At 40.9% G+C, this 15,508-nt stretch overlaps 1 protein-coding gene across 5 annotated transcripts in view; it reads left to right on the top strand.

The window, feature by feature from the left end:
* LOC110488913 (E3 ubiquitin-protein ligase RNF130) overlaps positions 1 to 11,475 on the top strand; it is a 72,764-nt gene extending 61,289 nt beyond the window's left edge. For 3 of the 5 annotated variants that reach the window (XM_021561375.2, XM_021561374.2, XM_021561377.2), the window contains 4 exons: positions 4,124 to 4,220; positions 5,141 to 5,363; positions 7,625 to 7,718; positions 8,396 to 8,766. In XM_021561375.2, the coding sequence (XP_021417050.1) occupies positions 4,124 to 4,220; positions 5,141 to 5,363; positions 7,625 to 7,718; positions 8,396 to 8,414 (433 nt within the window). In that variant the 3' untranslated portion in view covers positions 8,415 to 8,766. Of the gene's footprint in view, positions 1 to 4,123; positions 4,221 to 5,140; positions 5,364 to 7,624; positions 7,719 to 8,395; positions 8,767 to 10,472 lie in introns of those variants that run through there. The other 2 variants (XM_021561376.2, XM_021561378.2) reach the window with 2 other exon arrangements.
* The last annotated feature ends 4,033 nt before the right edge of the window (positions 11,476 to 15,508 follow it).

The raw sequence follows: 15,508 nt of genomic DNA, 5'->3' as shown, positions 1-15,508 counted from the left end.
GGAAGCCCTAGCTATCTTAAGATGAATGCACTAACTGTAAGTCACTCTGGATAAGAGGGTCTGCTAAATGACTCAAATGTAAATGTTTAGTTTGGCCCAACTGACACAAGGACGATGTACCCACTCCTTCTTCAGACCAGTTCAATCCAGATCAGATATCAGAAATGTAAACGGGCCGTCTACCATTTAATGCTCTCCATCCATCCTGCTTATCCAGTCTCTGTCGAAAAGGAGCAATCAGAGGGGCTGGGAGAAGGGGAAGTGAAGAACACAGGTCCTTCCTATGAGGCAAAAAGGGCAAGACTTCATATACAGTATGTCCTCGTCCTCACAGAAGGTGTGGACGTGCTGATAGTCAGGCATGTTTCAAAATCGATAGCTAGCATTAAAGGAAGTTGAAAGTGTTTGAGCAGGGCTCTCCAGACCCCCTTCCCTCCAGGACATCTACAGCACCCGGTGTCACACGAAAGGCCAATAAGATCATCAAGGACGACAGCCACCTGAGCTATGGCCTGTTTACCCCACTACCATCTAGAAGGCAGAGACCGTACAGGTTCATCAAAGCTGAGACCGAGAGACTGATAACCAGGCCATCAGACTGTTAAACAGTCATCACTAGCCGGCCTCCACCCAATACCCTGCCCTGAACCTAGTCACTGTTACTAGCTGGCTACCACCCTGTACTCTACTGTTTCACCCACTTTACATGTATATACTGTATTCTAGTCAATGCTCATCCTATATAACTACTGCTGTACACACCTTTTCTAATCATATATTGTCCATAATGTCTATACACACTATCAAATACAGATAGACCTGTATTCCAGACCCTGACATTGCTCGTTCTGATATTTCTTCATTAGAATCTTTTAATTTGTGTTGTTTTGTATTGTTTGTTATTACTGCACTGTTAGAGCTAGAAACATAAGCATTTCGTTGCATCTGCGATGACTTAAGCGAAATATGTGTACGCGACCAATAAAATGATTTGATTTGACATCGTTGCAACTGATTTTAAACAGTGTTTTTTTTGCCTCAGGCCTCAACCTGCTATTATTTAATTAGGTGAAAGACACACAATGCAATGCACAATAATCATTATGTCTGAACTACTGCATGTAATGGCCGTTGGTGGAAGAAGGTGAGGACCAAGGTGCAGCGTGGTACGTGTTCATATTGTTTATTCGAAACTGAACACTAAAATGCAAAACAACCGAAACAGTTTTATCTGGTGCAGACACAAAAACAGAACGCAACTACCCACAACCCATAGTGGGAAAACAGGTTGCCTAAGTGTGGTATAACACACACAACCAAAACAATGCCCACCCCAACTCACACCCTGACCAAACTAAAATAGAGACATAAAAAGGAACTACGGTCAGGATGTGACACTACATACATAAGTGTCCGTTAGTCTACCTAAAGAGCTAATTTCTGTTTGCAATCCATAGGTAGGCTAATTACAGATTTGGAGTAACCTGTGCAGTTTACTGGTCATGTTAGTAGTACCAAAATGTACCTTTTTGATTTGTGCCCTTGTGGTTTTAGGGCACACTGCAATGCTACCAAGATGGATAACTATTTATTTTATTTTATTTTATTGGCAACCTTGTAGTGTTTTGTAGGAGAGAGAGAGAGAGAGAGAGCTGTTTATGTGGAGTTTATCGGTCCTTATCACGTGTGTGCATACTGCTGCATCCTTTGTGTTCATACTGTATCTCTGAACACCAATCCCTCTGGTGCCTCCCTTAAGTACATGCTGCTATGCCCAATCAATAACTAAAAGCATTGAAGTAAGGGAGTACACTTGACCTGCCATCAGCCATTCAATTTGTCTCTGTACATTTAATATCAGTCTATAGGACAATGTCTTGTCAATAGAGGGATGATTTTTCTGGTCAGACTTGAATGGACTGACAGGCAGGCTGGCTGGCAGGCAGTCAGACGGGAAGACAGCCAGGCAGGCTGGCAGGCAGTCAGACGGGAAGACAGGCAGGCTGGCTGGCAGGCAGTCAGACGGGAAGACAGACAGGCAGGCTGGCTGGCAGGCAGTCAGACGGGAAGACAGGCAGGCAGGTAGGCAAGCAGGAAGACAGACAGACAGGCAGGCTGGCTGGCAGGCAGTCAGTCAGACGGGAAGACAGACAGGCAGGCTGGCTGGCAGGCAGTCAGACGGGAAGACAGACTGGCAGGCTGGCTTGCAGGCAGTCAGACGGGAAGACAGCCAGGCAGGTAGGCAAGCAGACAGACGGGAAGACAGGCAGGCTGGCTGGCAGGCAGTCAGACGGGAAGACAGCCAGGCAGGTAGGCAAGCGGACAAATATTTTAAATGCCGTAACATGTCATCTGGATAAACCAAACATACCAACCAAGACAGGAACAACAAACATAAGTATCTTGGTTTGTTGTTGTTCTGTGGTGGCATCTGTTATAGTATCTAATAGGTATCTACCCGTCTGTCCGATTTTTTTTCTCTGTTTTTACTCTGCTCTAAGAAAGAGTGTGTTTGCTATGGTACCCTATTCCCTATATAGTACGCTACATTTGACCAGAGCCCAATGGGCCTTCTGGGATGCAGGCACAGACTGTGAGCGGAATATTTTCCTGGCTGGAGTGTCTCACTTACAGCATACACATACAGACAGACTGACTTTACATCAGTCACACACACATTTACACTGTCAAACAATCACACAAACTACTACACAAGCTCACCCTTTTGACACATTCCTAAACACTATCACACTGGTTATATAAATAGACATGCACACACACACACATAATCAAAGCTTATCGACACACACACACACGCGTATCCAAGTCTCACTACAACCACAGCTTATCCAAAAGTCTCTCTCTTGCAGGACTGCTTCTTACTGCCCACTGACTTTCTCCCCAAGCCATTGTATGGTAAACGGACTCATCATTAATGCATGGAGTCCTTGTTTTCTGTGCCCCCCTTGAAAGAAAGTAAAGCATTGGTAGAGGGCCGCTGCAAGTGGCTTCGATAAGGAACAGAACATGCCCAGGAAATGCCCGGCCATGTTAGACAGGCACTTAACAGAATCAACGTGCACTTTTATGTTTGTCCTTAGGAATCGGCGGTTAAGTATTTTCTATTATGCATGGTTGGTACTGGCACTTAAGGATTTGTTCTTTAGCGATGATGTAATGGGGCCTTGTATTGTTTTATGGATGCTCATCATGAGGATCTTTAATGTTGTAATAATAATCTATGCACCATGCTTTTGATAAAGCCATTAAGCTGTTAAGGTTAGTGATTATATTATGAGGTAGGCAAGACAAGCTACAGTAATTCTGGTCCTAATGGTCCTTTTTGAAGTGCATTGAAACTGGCCGTCCGGCATCATATCAAAATAAGGAGCAGACCGCTATCTCAAACATGACGTTTCTCTCAGATCCACAATGGCTGTCTTGTGTCATGACGGACAGACAATGTCAACCTTGTGTCCAAGTTGCGCCACAGTGATCACTGTGTCTTTAAAGCGTGACTCGTTTCGGTGACACTTTATAATAAGGTCCCTTAATAAACCATTTATAATAAACAGGTTGTAGAGAGTTGACTTACCATTTAAGCAATCTCTTAAGTCTTGTTTTGTTATTTTTTATTTTAGGATCCCCATTAGCTGTTGCTGAAGCAGCATTTACCCTTCCTGGGGTCCACATTTATACATTATATTTATAAATACTATTTTAAGTAAACTGCCTTCTTCATCAGCATGCTAGCTTAGCATTAGCAAGCCTAGCGTGCTGACGAGAAAGGCAGTTCAGTTAAAATAGTGCTTATAAATGCATCAATGACTCTTTAGAGATTGCTTATTGACATTTACAAATGTAGGAGTAATGATTCAGAAATAGTATGTAAACCTGTTAATAAATGGTTTATTGCAGGACCTTAATAAAGTGTTACATTTGCTCGTTCATACTCTAGGCCCTCCTTGTCAGCTCAAACAGAGCGGTCATTGTGCAATCGCAGGACGTAAAGACGGCCATGTCTGACTTTGAAGAGTCGCATGTAGGCTGTTGTGGGGCTTGTTTGTGAAGGTGGTTTCCTGCTCTTCAACCGTGTTCTTTGCTTCTGTGTCTCTCTGCACAGACATGTCTTCCATAAGCTGTGTGTGGACCCCTGGCTGAATGAGCACTGTACGTGTCCCATGTGTAAACTGAACATCCTCAAAGCTCTGGGCATCATGGTGAGTATTAGTATAGTCAGTATCTCAATTCCTTATCAGTAGAAATGTGTTAGAAGTCAGTATACAAATGTTATCCGGCAATGCCAGTACTCATTTGAAAAATAAATAATGTGATCAACGTCACAAACGACTCTTGACCCAAATAATGAGGAAAAAGATTGCCTTAATATATTGTCATTATCTCAATTAAATGGTTATGTTAATTAACAGTAGAATACAACACAACCTGTGTTGTGTTGTAGATTAAGGCGCTATTTCCCCAGGTTGCCCTTCACATGCTGCTACTCCCGTCATTGTGACAGACCATGTTCATCCTTTGGCGCGCTCAGTACGATGCAACGTTTTGGAACGTTCAGACAGAAATAGGCAATGTAGAACAAACATGCCTCTCTGACATGTAGCATAAGGAGTCACATCAGCTTTATTCATGGAATTTCTATCTGCAACGTTTGAGAATGTTTGGCGACTGAACATGGCCCAGGCAATTGCGTAACCATCTGTTTATGCCAGCTGTGTGTGATCTCATCCGTAGTCCTAGTATTCCCCCTGCTGGTAAGTTATGGAACTATTGCTCAGACGTCAGAAACTAGTCAAACCAAGTGGTATCATCACATCTGATGAGCTGCTGCTACAAGAGCTATTTTCTCTGAAGTTAAGTGTTCATGTTAAGGTCATGGTCAAAATCAGGGTTAGCGATCAGCATGACCTAACAAGTTAATATGACACAAATGAGACTTTCCTCTAACCGTTGTGTTTAACCACTAACAATAACATTCCTCTAACCGTTGTGTTTAACCACTAGCCATAACATTCCTCTAACCGTTGTGTTTACCACTAGCCATAACATTCCTCTAACCGTTGTTTAACCACTAGCCATAACATTCCTCTAACCCTTGTGTTTACTCCCCTACCCCCTTTAGCCCAACCTGCCGTGCGTGGACAACGTCGGCTTCGACATGGACCACAGGATAGGACGCAGCCAGACGATAGCCAGCCAGCGGACAGCCCTGGTGGACCTGTCCAGTGAGACATCCATCAGCCTGGAGCCCCTGCAGCAAGGCCACCCCGGCACTGGACCCCAGATCCCCTCAGAGAGCGGAGAGCTCACCCCCCGCACCGGAGAGATCAACATCGCCGTCACCAGTAAGCAGCTTCCGCCCTGGACAACCATTCTAGTCTTCAACTCAAGTTTAGATTTTATTTCAAATGACTTTATTGATATGAAAGGTTACATTCAGCATTATAAAATCAGAACACACTGTGACCCATGCACCTACTTCAAGTTTCTCACAGTTTTATTTGATCCTTGCAAATCAGGGCGGCAGGTAGCTTAACGGTTAGAGCATTGGGCCAGTAACTGAAAGGTCGCTAGTTCAAATACCTGAGCTGGCAAGGTGGAACATTTGTTGATGTGCCCTTGAGCAAGGCACTTAACCCTAATTGCTCCAGGGTCATTGTTGATAATGGCAGACCCTACCCTGGCTGTGACCCCACTCTCCGAGTGTGTCTCAGGGAGAGTTGGGATATGCAAAAAAAAAAAAAAAAAACATTTCCAATTCACACATGCGTATAATGCACACTTGTATCTGTGTAAAGAGGGGCAAATATAAACATCCACCAAATGTATATAATTATTATGTAAGCGTAACATAGGAATAAATAAAATGTAGCCTTTTCATAGTTCACAAACTTAGTGAAGGCATTAGCCTCTGAAAAATGAAATATTTATTTATATATTATATATATCTTGTTATGCAATTTATATTAGGTTAAACTAAAGGCAAAATGATAATTCTAAACCACTTGCACACACACACACACACACACACACACACACACACACACACACACACACACACACACACACACACAAACTCAAAAGATAGATCCTAAATCCCTCCCTTCACTAAAAGTGAGATTAGTGGTGTTCTGTATTGTCAGCAAAAAGACAACCACTTTTAAAAGGATTTACACGACAACCTCTGGATCCTCTCCTGCTCTCTGTCTCTTTCTCTCTGTATCTCTTTGTCTTTGACTCATTTAGATTTCAGTCTCCTTTCACTCTTTCCCTTGGACACAGACCCCCCCCCCCCCCCCCCCCCCCCAGAGACTTGTCTCTTGTAGGTCACATTGCTCCCTGCACCCTCCTCTGACTCCCCGCTGCCGCTGTCTGTTTAATCCATAATCCCTATCCAACTGATCCTAACCCCAGCCATGAGAAGGCAAAATGCACAACTGACCTAAGATGACCTCTTGAACCACAGTCTGTTTTACTGTGCATAACTATTTATGAAGGAGGGGAAGATGTGATTTCACAGCACTGCACCAAAAAAAATAAGAGCATGCACTGCAGTTATTGCAGTACTACGACTTGTTTATTACTGCAGTACTCCTTGTTTATCATTCTTTCACTTATAGCTAGTAATAATAATTCAGTAATACATACGGTGTTGCTACCATGTTGTTATGCTGTGTTGCTACCATGCTGTGTGTCATGTGTTGCTGTCTTGCTATGTTGTTGTCTTAGGTCTCTCTTTATGTCGTGTTGCCTCTCTTGTTGTGATGTGTGTTTTGTCCTAGATTTTTTTATATCCCAGGCCCCCGTCCCCGCAGGAGGCTTTTTGCCTTTTGGTAGGCCATCATTGTAAATAAGAATTTGTTCTCAACTGACCTGCCTAGTTAAAATAAAGGTTAAATAAATCAAATAAAACATACATTTGAATGAATGGCTGATCCTTTGAGTAGTTCATAATCTGAATAATAGTGAATAAGATTTGTTAGATAACTCTTAATACCTAAACCTGTTTCAGGATAGGCCTACTTTCATAAATTCATTGAAGACAGTCTTATATAAATCCACCCAATTTCTGCTGTTGGATAATGTGACCCAGGTTTCTCTCATTTCTGGTAAACCTCAAAGGGCTCCTATAGTGAAAGTTATGCCTGTTCTCTTTCAATGTGGACAGTTTTACCTGACTTTTCTCAATTTAAAGAGACTGCACATTACGTTAGTAACATGCAGTGTAGATGGACCTAGATGTGCCTCGGTGTCTCTTTTTGTCGTCGTTGGATACGTCTGCAGTGTGGATGCATGTGTGGATGGCTTGCGGTGTGGATGTGTGTACATAACGGTCTTTACGCTATGCCCATGCTTCCAGGTCTTTCTCTTCGATCTTCAAGCTTGTCCTGGTGAATGTCTCCTTTCTCCTGCCTCTCTCCGTGTCGCTCTCCTCTGGATCTTAAGGACGTCTTTTCTTTATCTCTTAGTTTTCCTGACTTTACTGCTGGTTTTCAAAGAGGAAAGATCTTTTGTTGTGTTTTCCTGTTTGGCCTCGTCGGTTTTTAACCCAATGCATGTTGGGCTGCAATGACCCCCCCCCCCCCCCCTTTCCTTTTATTGACAGAGGAGTGGTTTATAATCGCCAGCTTCGGCCTTCTCAGCACTCTCACTCTGTGCTTTATGATCATCAAGGCCACAGCCAGCTTCTCCAGCCCTGAGTGAGTACCACCATACACTTCCAGAATTCAATACAGTCAATATGTCTACTCCTTAATTACATTTCAATCAAGCCTATTGATTAAGCTTGAGTCATAGATTATTGTTGTCTATTTAATGTCTGCTTAACTAAGCCCGTATCCAGGGCTATACTCAGGCTACTTTGAACCATTGTCAAGACAATGGAGTTTGGATATTGTCCAGACAGATGCAAAACAGTCAGACGAATATTCAAATGTGGCGAACTTCTATTTCCATGAATTTACTCAACTTGGATCGCAGCTAACAGAAATCGAAATACTTTAACAGCACAATTGTTTCATACTGTACAATATATGTGTACTAAAGTTAAGTACAGTTGACATGGGTACTGGCATGTATCTGATACAGAGAGAGTTTGAAAAGTAATTAAATATTGGATTGTGAATGTTTCCACTTGAACTAACAAGGATACTGTATAAAGTAACACGGAAGGCTCCATCCATCCCCTCTCAGACAAACTTCAAAAGTATTAGAGCTAAGTGCCTTAACACGAGAAAATCATGGTTTAATAGAAGATTAAAATTATTTTTTTCCCCGATCAATTACATTCCCCTTCTCTGTTCCTACGTGTCTTTAATGCTCTCTTTCTTCTGCTACCTTTTCTAACATTGTTCATTTCCTCTTCCTTCTCTTTCAGCCTGGAGTGGGAGAAGTGAAGATGATCGCCTTATTGCCCCTCTCGATCCTTTCTCTGGCGCAGCCTCATGGCAATGTTGCCTTCTTCTGCCATATGTTTCTGTATTGTATTTTGTAATCTTGTACTACTGTACTGACTGAGCCTGGCTGTAATTGTTTTTAGTGGTTGTAATAGGGCAAAGCGCTTTGAGACATTAAATCTTCCCTCCTTTTGACTTGTTATATTCTCTTTCGGAATCAATACTTTCCGTGTGTGTGTGTGTGTGTGTGTGTGTGTGTGTGTGTGTATTTCTATATTTAATGAAAGACACCCATCACTCTTGTGCTCCCGAACCAGACACACCTCGCTATTAAAGGTTGAAATTTCATGTTCTTCTTTGCTCATTCATGACCTTGACTTGAAAATACACTATGACTGACCAGGTGAATGCTATGATCCTTTATTGATGTCACTTGTTAAATCCACTTCAATCAGTATAGAGGAAGGGGAGGAAACAGCTTAAAGAATTGATTATGCCTTGAGGACAATTGAGAAATGGATTGTGCATGTGTGACATTGAGGGTGAATGGGCAAGACAAAATATTTAAGTGCCTTTGAATGGGGTATGGTAGTAATATTGCAACTCAATATTAGGAAGGTGTTCCTAATGTTTGGTATACTCTGTGTATTTGGCTGTAATGCAGCATTATCCCCAGTTGGTGGCACTTTCTTAGCGATTACAGTAGAGGTCTATCCTCCCACATCAGAATCGTATCAGGTCACAACTTCCACATATCTCTGCTTAGCTCTTGTTCAGGCTGGCCTGAATGGTATTGATGATTAGTGTGAATCAAAGGGCGGTCTGGGTCATCTTCCATGTATCACTCTCTTGACTTGAGGTTGTATAGCATGTTGAGGATCTTTGAAGATTCACAATGGGCAATTCCACGGTTAGGGAATGATGCAGAGACTCAGATTTTCCACTTTAAAATGTATGCCAAACAAAAACCAATGATTGCAAAGTTAAACAAACCATACAACTCCAAGCACAAGGATGACTTTTTAGACATTTTCCCAATAAATAAACATTTACTTGAAGAACAGTGCAGATGCAAGGTTTGGTAACAGAATGATGGCACAAACCATCATTCTATTACCAAACTTGGCGTCAAATTTTCAGTGGAAATTGTTAAAAGTAGTCACAGTTTGCTTCATGGTTTGTTCGGAGTCACAGCATCTTCGGAGTCACAGCATCTTTCTGTTACTGTGGAATTGCCTTAATGTCACTGTTCAGTTTGACCTCACCCACCCTCACATTATTACTCAACTGTAAATGTCGATCATGGTATCCAATACCAGTGTCTCCTGCAATAATGTTTACAGATGCCAAGAAAAAATGATTACGTAAGAATAATACCTTTGTTTATGGTGCTATCATCAGCTTTTCTAGTTAGGAATCTTTTTTTTTTAAATTAATTTCAAATCAATACATAAAGCACATGAGGGAACACAAGCATACATAGATTACAAACAATAGACAATCGAGCTAGGGGGTACAATATCACATTACAATTACACAAGGACCTTAAGGGACATGCATATACTTACAATTCTAACAGCTTTTTTGTTAGTAGAGCATTTAACTGTCTTAAAATACAGTTCAATTTCTTTTTGTAGGGTACGAAAATGTGGTTTTCTGTTTGTAAATTTACATTTGTGTATATGAAATTTGGCCAAAAGAATAATGAAATTAATTACATAAAAATGATTCCGCTTATAAATATTATCCTGCCAACCACTATATGAAGAAGTTTAAGGAAAACATCAACTCAAATTGCTCCTTTTGTAATGACCACCCAGAAACAGTTGTGCATCTTTTTTGGCATTGTATACATGTAAGAAAACTGTGGCAAGACATCAGTAGGTTTATAATTGAACACATTTATGAAGATTTTACACTATTGTGGAGAGATGTACTGTTTGGATTCTTTACATACAATAGAAATCAGTGGAATCACTTTCTAGTTAGGAATCTTGCTGACAGATGTCAATGTCAGTGACACCAAGAAACATGACATCTTCCCATGTTTCTTTGCAGGTGGCCACTTCTTCAACCGGAACTCCCTGTCCCCACTCAGTTTGGTCTGTGAGATGGAGCTACCTGACACCCAGGCATCACTCGACCGCTATGATGACAAGTCGTGAGGGTCGTCGCCATGGTTTCGACCCCCCGGCACAACAACCTAGATGACAGCCTTGACTAACCTGTGGAGCAATGACATGATGACATCAGATATTTTCTACCAGTGCAGAATGTACTATTATTGCCTGTCAAAAAGAAGAGGGGGGATTATCGTCCTCTATTCTCCCCCTGGTTAGATATTCAGTAAAGACCTTCCTTGACACTTTCATTTCAACAACTGACTCTGGCATCTGTTTCTAGATGCGGTAGTGGGGAATTTGCCCTTTCTAGTCTTACTTTGCAGGATCTCGGCGTATCGTACATTTCAAGTGTGCTAGAAATAATAAACCACTTGTTAGTGCAGCCTACAATAAATCTGTATATATGATTAGCAAACAGTCATTTCATTTTGCTTCCTTTGGCTCTAATGCAGTAAGAAAGGTCTCTTTCTTCCCTGGTGGACCAGTTGGCTCTGTTGTATTTACTATGCTGCCTAAACTACAGTGGAGAGGATATTTTGACTGGTGGGACATGTCCAGACATGCCTAGTCTCTCCCCCTCTATATGGCCATGCCTCAAGTGACAGGTGTAATGCACCCACCACGGTGACTGGGTTCAAGAATAAGACCAGTGGAACAATGGACATGCAGTGATGCAACATTCTGAACTCTGTGAAAAGCAGTATTACTTCCCTATAGCAAAACCAATGTCTCTGTATACAAATTTGAAGAAAAAAAAATACATTTTAACGTGTACTTAAAGCCTATGAAATACCCAGATCGTGTATTAATCAACCCCTGTGTGTGTGTGTGTGTGTGCACAGTACCAGTCAAAAGTTTGGCCACACCTAAGGTTTTTCTTTATTTTTTACTATTTTCTACATTTTAGAATGATAGTGAAGACGTCAACTATGAAATAACACATGGAATCATGTAGTAACCAAAAAAACATGTTAAACAAATCAACTATATTATATTTGAGAGTCTTCAAAGTAGCCACCCTTTGCCTTGATGACAGCTTTGCACACCATTGTTATTCTCTCAACCAGCTTCACCTGGAATGCTTTTCCAACAGTCTTGAAGGAGTTCCCACATATGCTGAGCACTTGTTGGCTGCTTTTCCTTCACTCTGCGGTCCAACTCATCCCGAACCATCTCAGAAGGGTTGAGGTTGGATGATTGTGAGGCCAGGTCATCTGATACAGCACTCCATCACTCTCCTTCTTGGTCAAATAGCCCTTACACAGCCTGGAGGTGTGTTTTGGGTCATTCTATTGTTGAAAAACAAATGATACTCCCTCTAAGTGCAAACTAGATGGAATGGCTTATTGCTGTGGTAGCCATGCTGGTTAGATGTGCCTCGAATTCTAAATAAATCACTGGCAGTGTCGCTAGCAAAGCACCCCCACACCAAAAATCTCTAATTTGGACTCATGCTTGTGTTTCTTGGCCCAAGCAAGTCTCTCTTATTCTTATTGGTGTCCTTTAGTAGTGGTTTCTTTGCAGCAATTTGACCATGAAGGCCTGATCCACACAGTTTCCAACAGTTGATGTTGAGATGTGTCTGTTACTTGAACTGAAGCATTTATTTGTGCTGCAATCTGTGGTGCACTTAACTCGAATGAACGTATCCTCTGCAGCAGAGGTAACTCTGGGTCTTCCTTTCCTGTAGCATTCCTCATGAGAGCCAGTTTCATCATAGCACTTGGTTTTTGAAAATGCACTTGAAGAAACTTTCAAAGTTCTTGAAATGTTCTGTATTAACTGAGCTTCATGTCTTAAAGTAACGATCAACTGTCGTTTCTCTTTGCTTATTTGAGCTGTTCTTGCCATATAATGGACTCAGCCCTATTTGGTAAAAGACCATCTGTATACCCCCCCTACCATGTGGCAACACAGCTGATCAGCTCAAAAGCATTAGGAAGGAAAGAAATTCCACTAATTAACTTTTAACAAGACACACCTGTTAATTGAAATGCATTACAGGTGACCTCATGACGCTGTTTGAGAAATGCCAATAATGTGCAAAGCTGTCATCAAGGCAAAGGGTGGCTACATTGAAGAATCTGAAATATAACAGATTTTGATTTGTTTAACACCTTTTTTGGGTTACATGTGTTATTTCATAGTTTTGATGTTTTCACTATTATTCTACAATGTAGAAAATAGTAAAAATTAAAACCCTTGAATAAGTGTCCAAACTTTTGACTGGTACTGTGTATGTATGTAATGTATGTATATACACACACACACACACACACACACACAGTATGTACAATCTATATACATTATATCTCTAAACCGGCCTCTTGAAGTACTGTTTGTTTTCCTTTCACAATCTTGTACAAGCGAATTGGGTGGAAGTGTTTGTCCTCTGTTCTTGTTGTCCCCTTGTGTTATCTTTATCTGATATTTGCGATGATGTAACGCGGGGAGGGGAGTGTGTCAGTTTCAGGTCACTGTGTTACATACAGCACTGCCTCAGCATTAAAAGTGTAATTATTGCCTATGTCCAGTTGATGCCCATTCCGATGTGTGCCGCTTCTTCATGAAACACAGCCCAATGTTATTAACATTTCAGCTGGAGTTTGGAGAAGATTCTATTTATCTATTCAGATTAAATAAATGATTAACTTCACAGTGTGGTGAAAGTGTATGGTGATGAGCTTGATGCTCCTTTCCAATAAATAGAGGGTGTAGTGGCTTGATGGTCGGTACTTGATTGCCATTTGACAAAATATAAATATACATAGTAATCTAATGTAGACAAGCCTACCTGCACTGTATCTGCAAGCTGTTTGCTAGAGCGCAGATGCCAAGACCAGAGTAGGTACATATGCTATTTAATGCATCAGTTTGTTACAACTATCGGTTGTTGAGAACGTGATAGATTTTTATTCGGTACATGAAAACTTAAACAAAAAAGTACATTTTGTGTGCACTACGTCATCACACATTGACTTTTATCCGCAACAAAACCGTTTGGTGGAAATACACCACTGTTGAATATTTGCATGAAAATCTGTTGCCAAGTAGATGGAAACCTAGCTATAGGGAGCGTTCATTGGCATAATGAATTTGGGGCATGATTTGGCATTAAATCAAATGCCATAACATTTTTGGAATTTTAGAATCTTTGTCTAATTTGTATTGGTAATTATTAGTTCTCAAAGATTATCTTTAAAAAATATACTGAACAAAAATATAAATGCAACATGTAAAAGTGTTAGTCTCATGTTTCTTGAGCTGAAATAAAAGATCCCAGAAATGTCCAAACGCACTAAAGGTTTCTCTAAAATGTTGTGCACAAATGTGTTTACATCCATGTTAGTGAGCATTTTTCCTTTGCCAAGATAATCCACTGGTGTGGCATATCAAGAAGATGATTGAACAGCATGATCATTACACATGTGCACCTTGTGCTGGGGACAAATGGGCACTCTAAAATGTGCAGTTTTGTCACACAACACAATGCCACAGCTTGCAATTGGCATGCTGACTGCCGGAATGTCCACCAGAGCTGTTGCCAGATAATTGAATGTTCATTCCTCTATCACAAGATGCCTCCAACATCGTTTTAGAGAATTTGGCAGTATGTCCAACCGGCTTCACAACTGCAGACGATGTGTAACCCTTCCAGCCCAGGCCTTCCACATCCAGCTTCTTCACCTGTGGAATCATCTGAAACCAACTACCTGGAGAGCTGATGAACTGAGGAATATTTCTGTCTGTAATATAGCCCTTTCTTTGGGAAAAACTCATTCTGATTGACTGAGCCTGGCTCCCCAAGTGGCTGGGCCAGGCTCGCCAGTGGGTGGGCCTGGCTCCCAAGTGGCTGGGTCTATGCCGTTCCCAGGCCCATCCATGGTTGTGCCCCTGCCCAGTCATGTCAAATCCGTAGATTAGGGCCTAATTTATTTATTTCAATTGACCGATTTCCTCTTATGAACTGTAACTCAGTCAAATCTTTTAAATTGTTGGATATTGCGTTTATATTTTTGTTCAGTATACTAGGTTACGTCTAGTCTGAGGCCAGGCTGAATAAACTGCATTGTTTCATAAGTCATAGTTGGAGGATCACACACCATATGATTGCGTGACTCCTAATATAAATATTTGCGCATAAAGGCATTTCCGCCACCATTTGTCACATAATTAATTACACAGATGCAAAAATATCACACCATGTCGAACAAACAAATGATCAGTCGGCATTTATACAATTGTACCGAAACTACCATCAGAGCTGTCATTTGTTTTATATTTCTTTTAGTTTCACTTTTTCAAGTTCTGAACTCAAAGTCCAGAACATAAAAACTGTGCAGGGAAAGTGGTTTGTGATTACATTTTCACTTAACCCATTTAATCCCACATTTTTCCCAGACATGAAAATATCCAAATCAAGTGTCATAGTTACCCTTTGAAATAATCAATCATTTTTTTTTACATTTTCATGTAAAAGTAGGTGAAAGTGTGTTGAGACCGGTGGGATAATGTTATGTATACTGAATTAACATTTATCCCATGCAGTCATCAAAATTCTTATATATCCCAGCCCAGTTGTTAACACATTTAAAACTCTGTCACTGGCAGTCCCCAATATTGCCACTAGAATGCCCCATCACATTCTAGTGTGATTATTTTACATATCAAAAACCCTTATACAACACTGATATGAATACTGAGAGCAAAGACAAAAAACAACAACCATCAACGTATTTCAACATTGTTACTTTAGTGTAACATGTATTGAGATATTAATATTGTTACTTTAACATTTGAACTTGTACTTTAGTGCAATAGTCATTTTAACATTGTCATTGTGACATTTTAGTGCAACACTCACTAACAACTGTATAGCAGTTGTGTGATTAATTTCCACTGAACATAAAGATAACATTTAGGATAGAGGTAGCCTGTAGAATATGCATTCAAGTAGAGGCCTATGCTAAA

This window comes from Oncorhynchus mykiss, chromosome 14 (assembly GCF_013265735.2).
Source record: "Oncorhynchus mykiss isolate Arlee chromosome 14, USDA_OmykA_1.1, whole genome shotgun sequence".
NCBI classification, from domain to species: domain Eukaryota; kingdom Metazoa; phylum Chordata; class Actinopteri; order Salmoniformes; family Salmonidae; genus Oncorhynchus; species Oncorhynchus mykiss.
The sequence above is the reverse complement of the archived record's forward strand: the minus strand, read 5'-3'. Positions and strand labels throughout refer to the sequence as shown.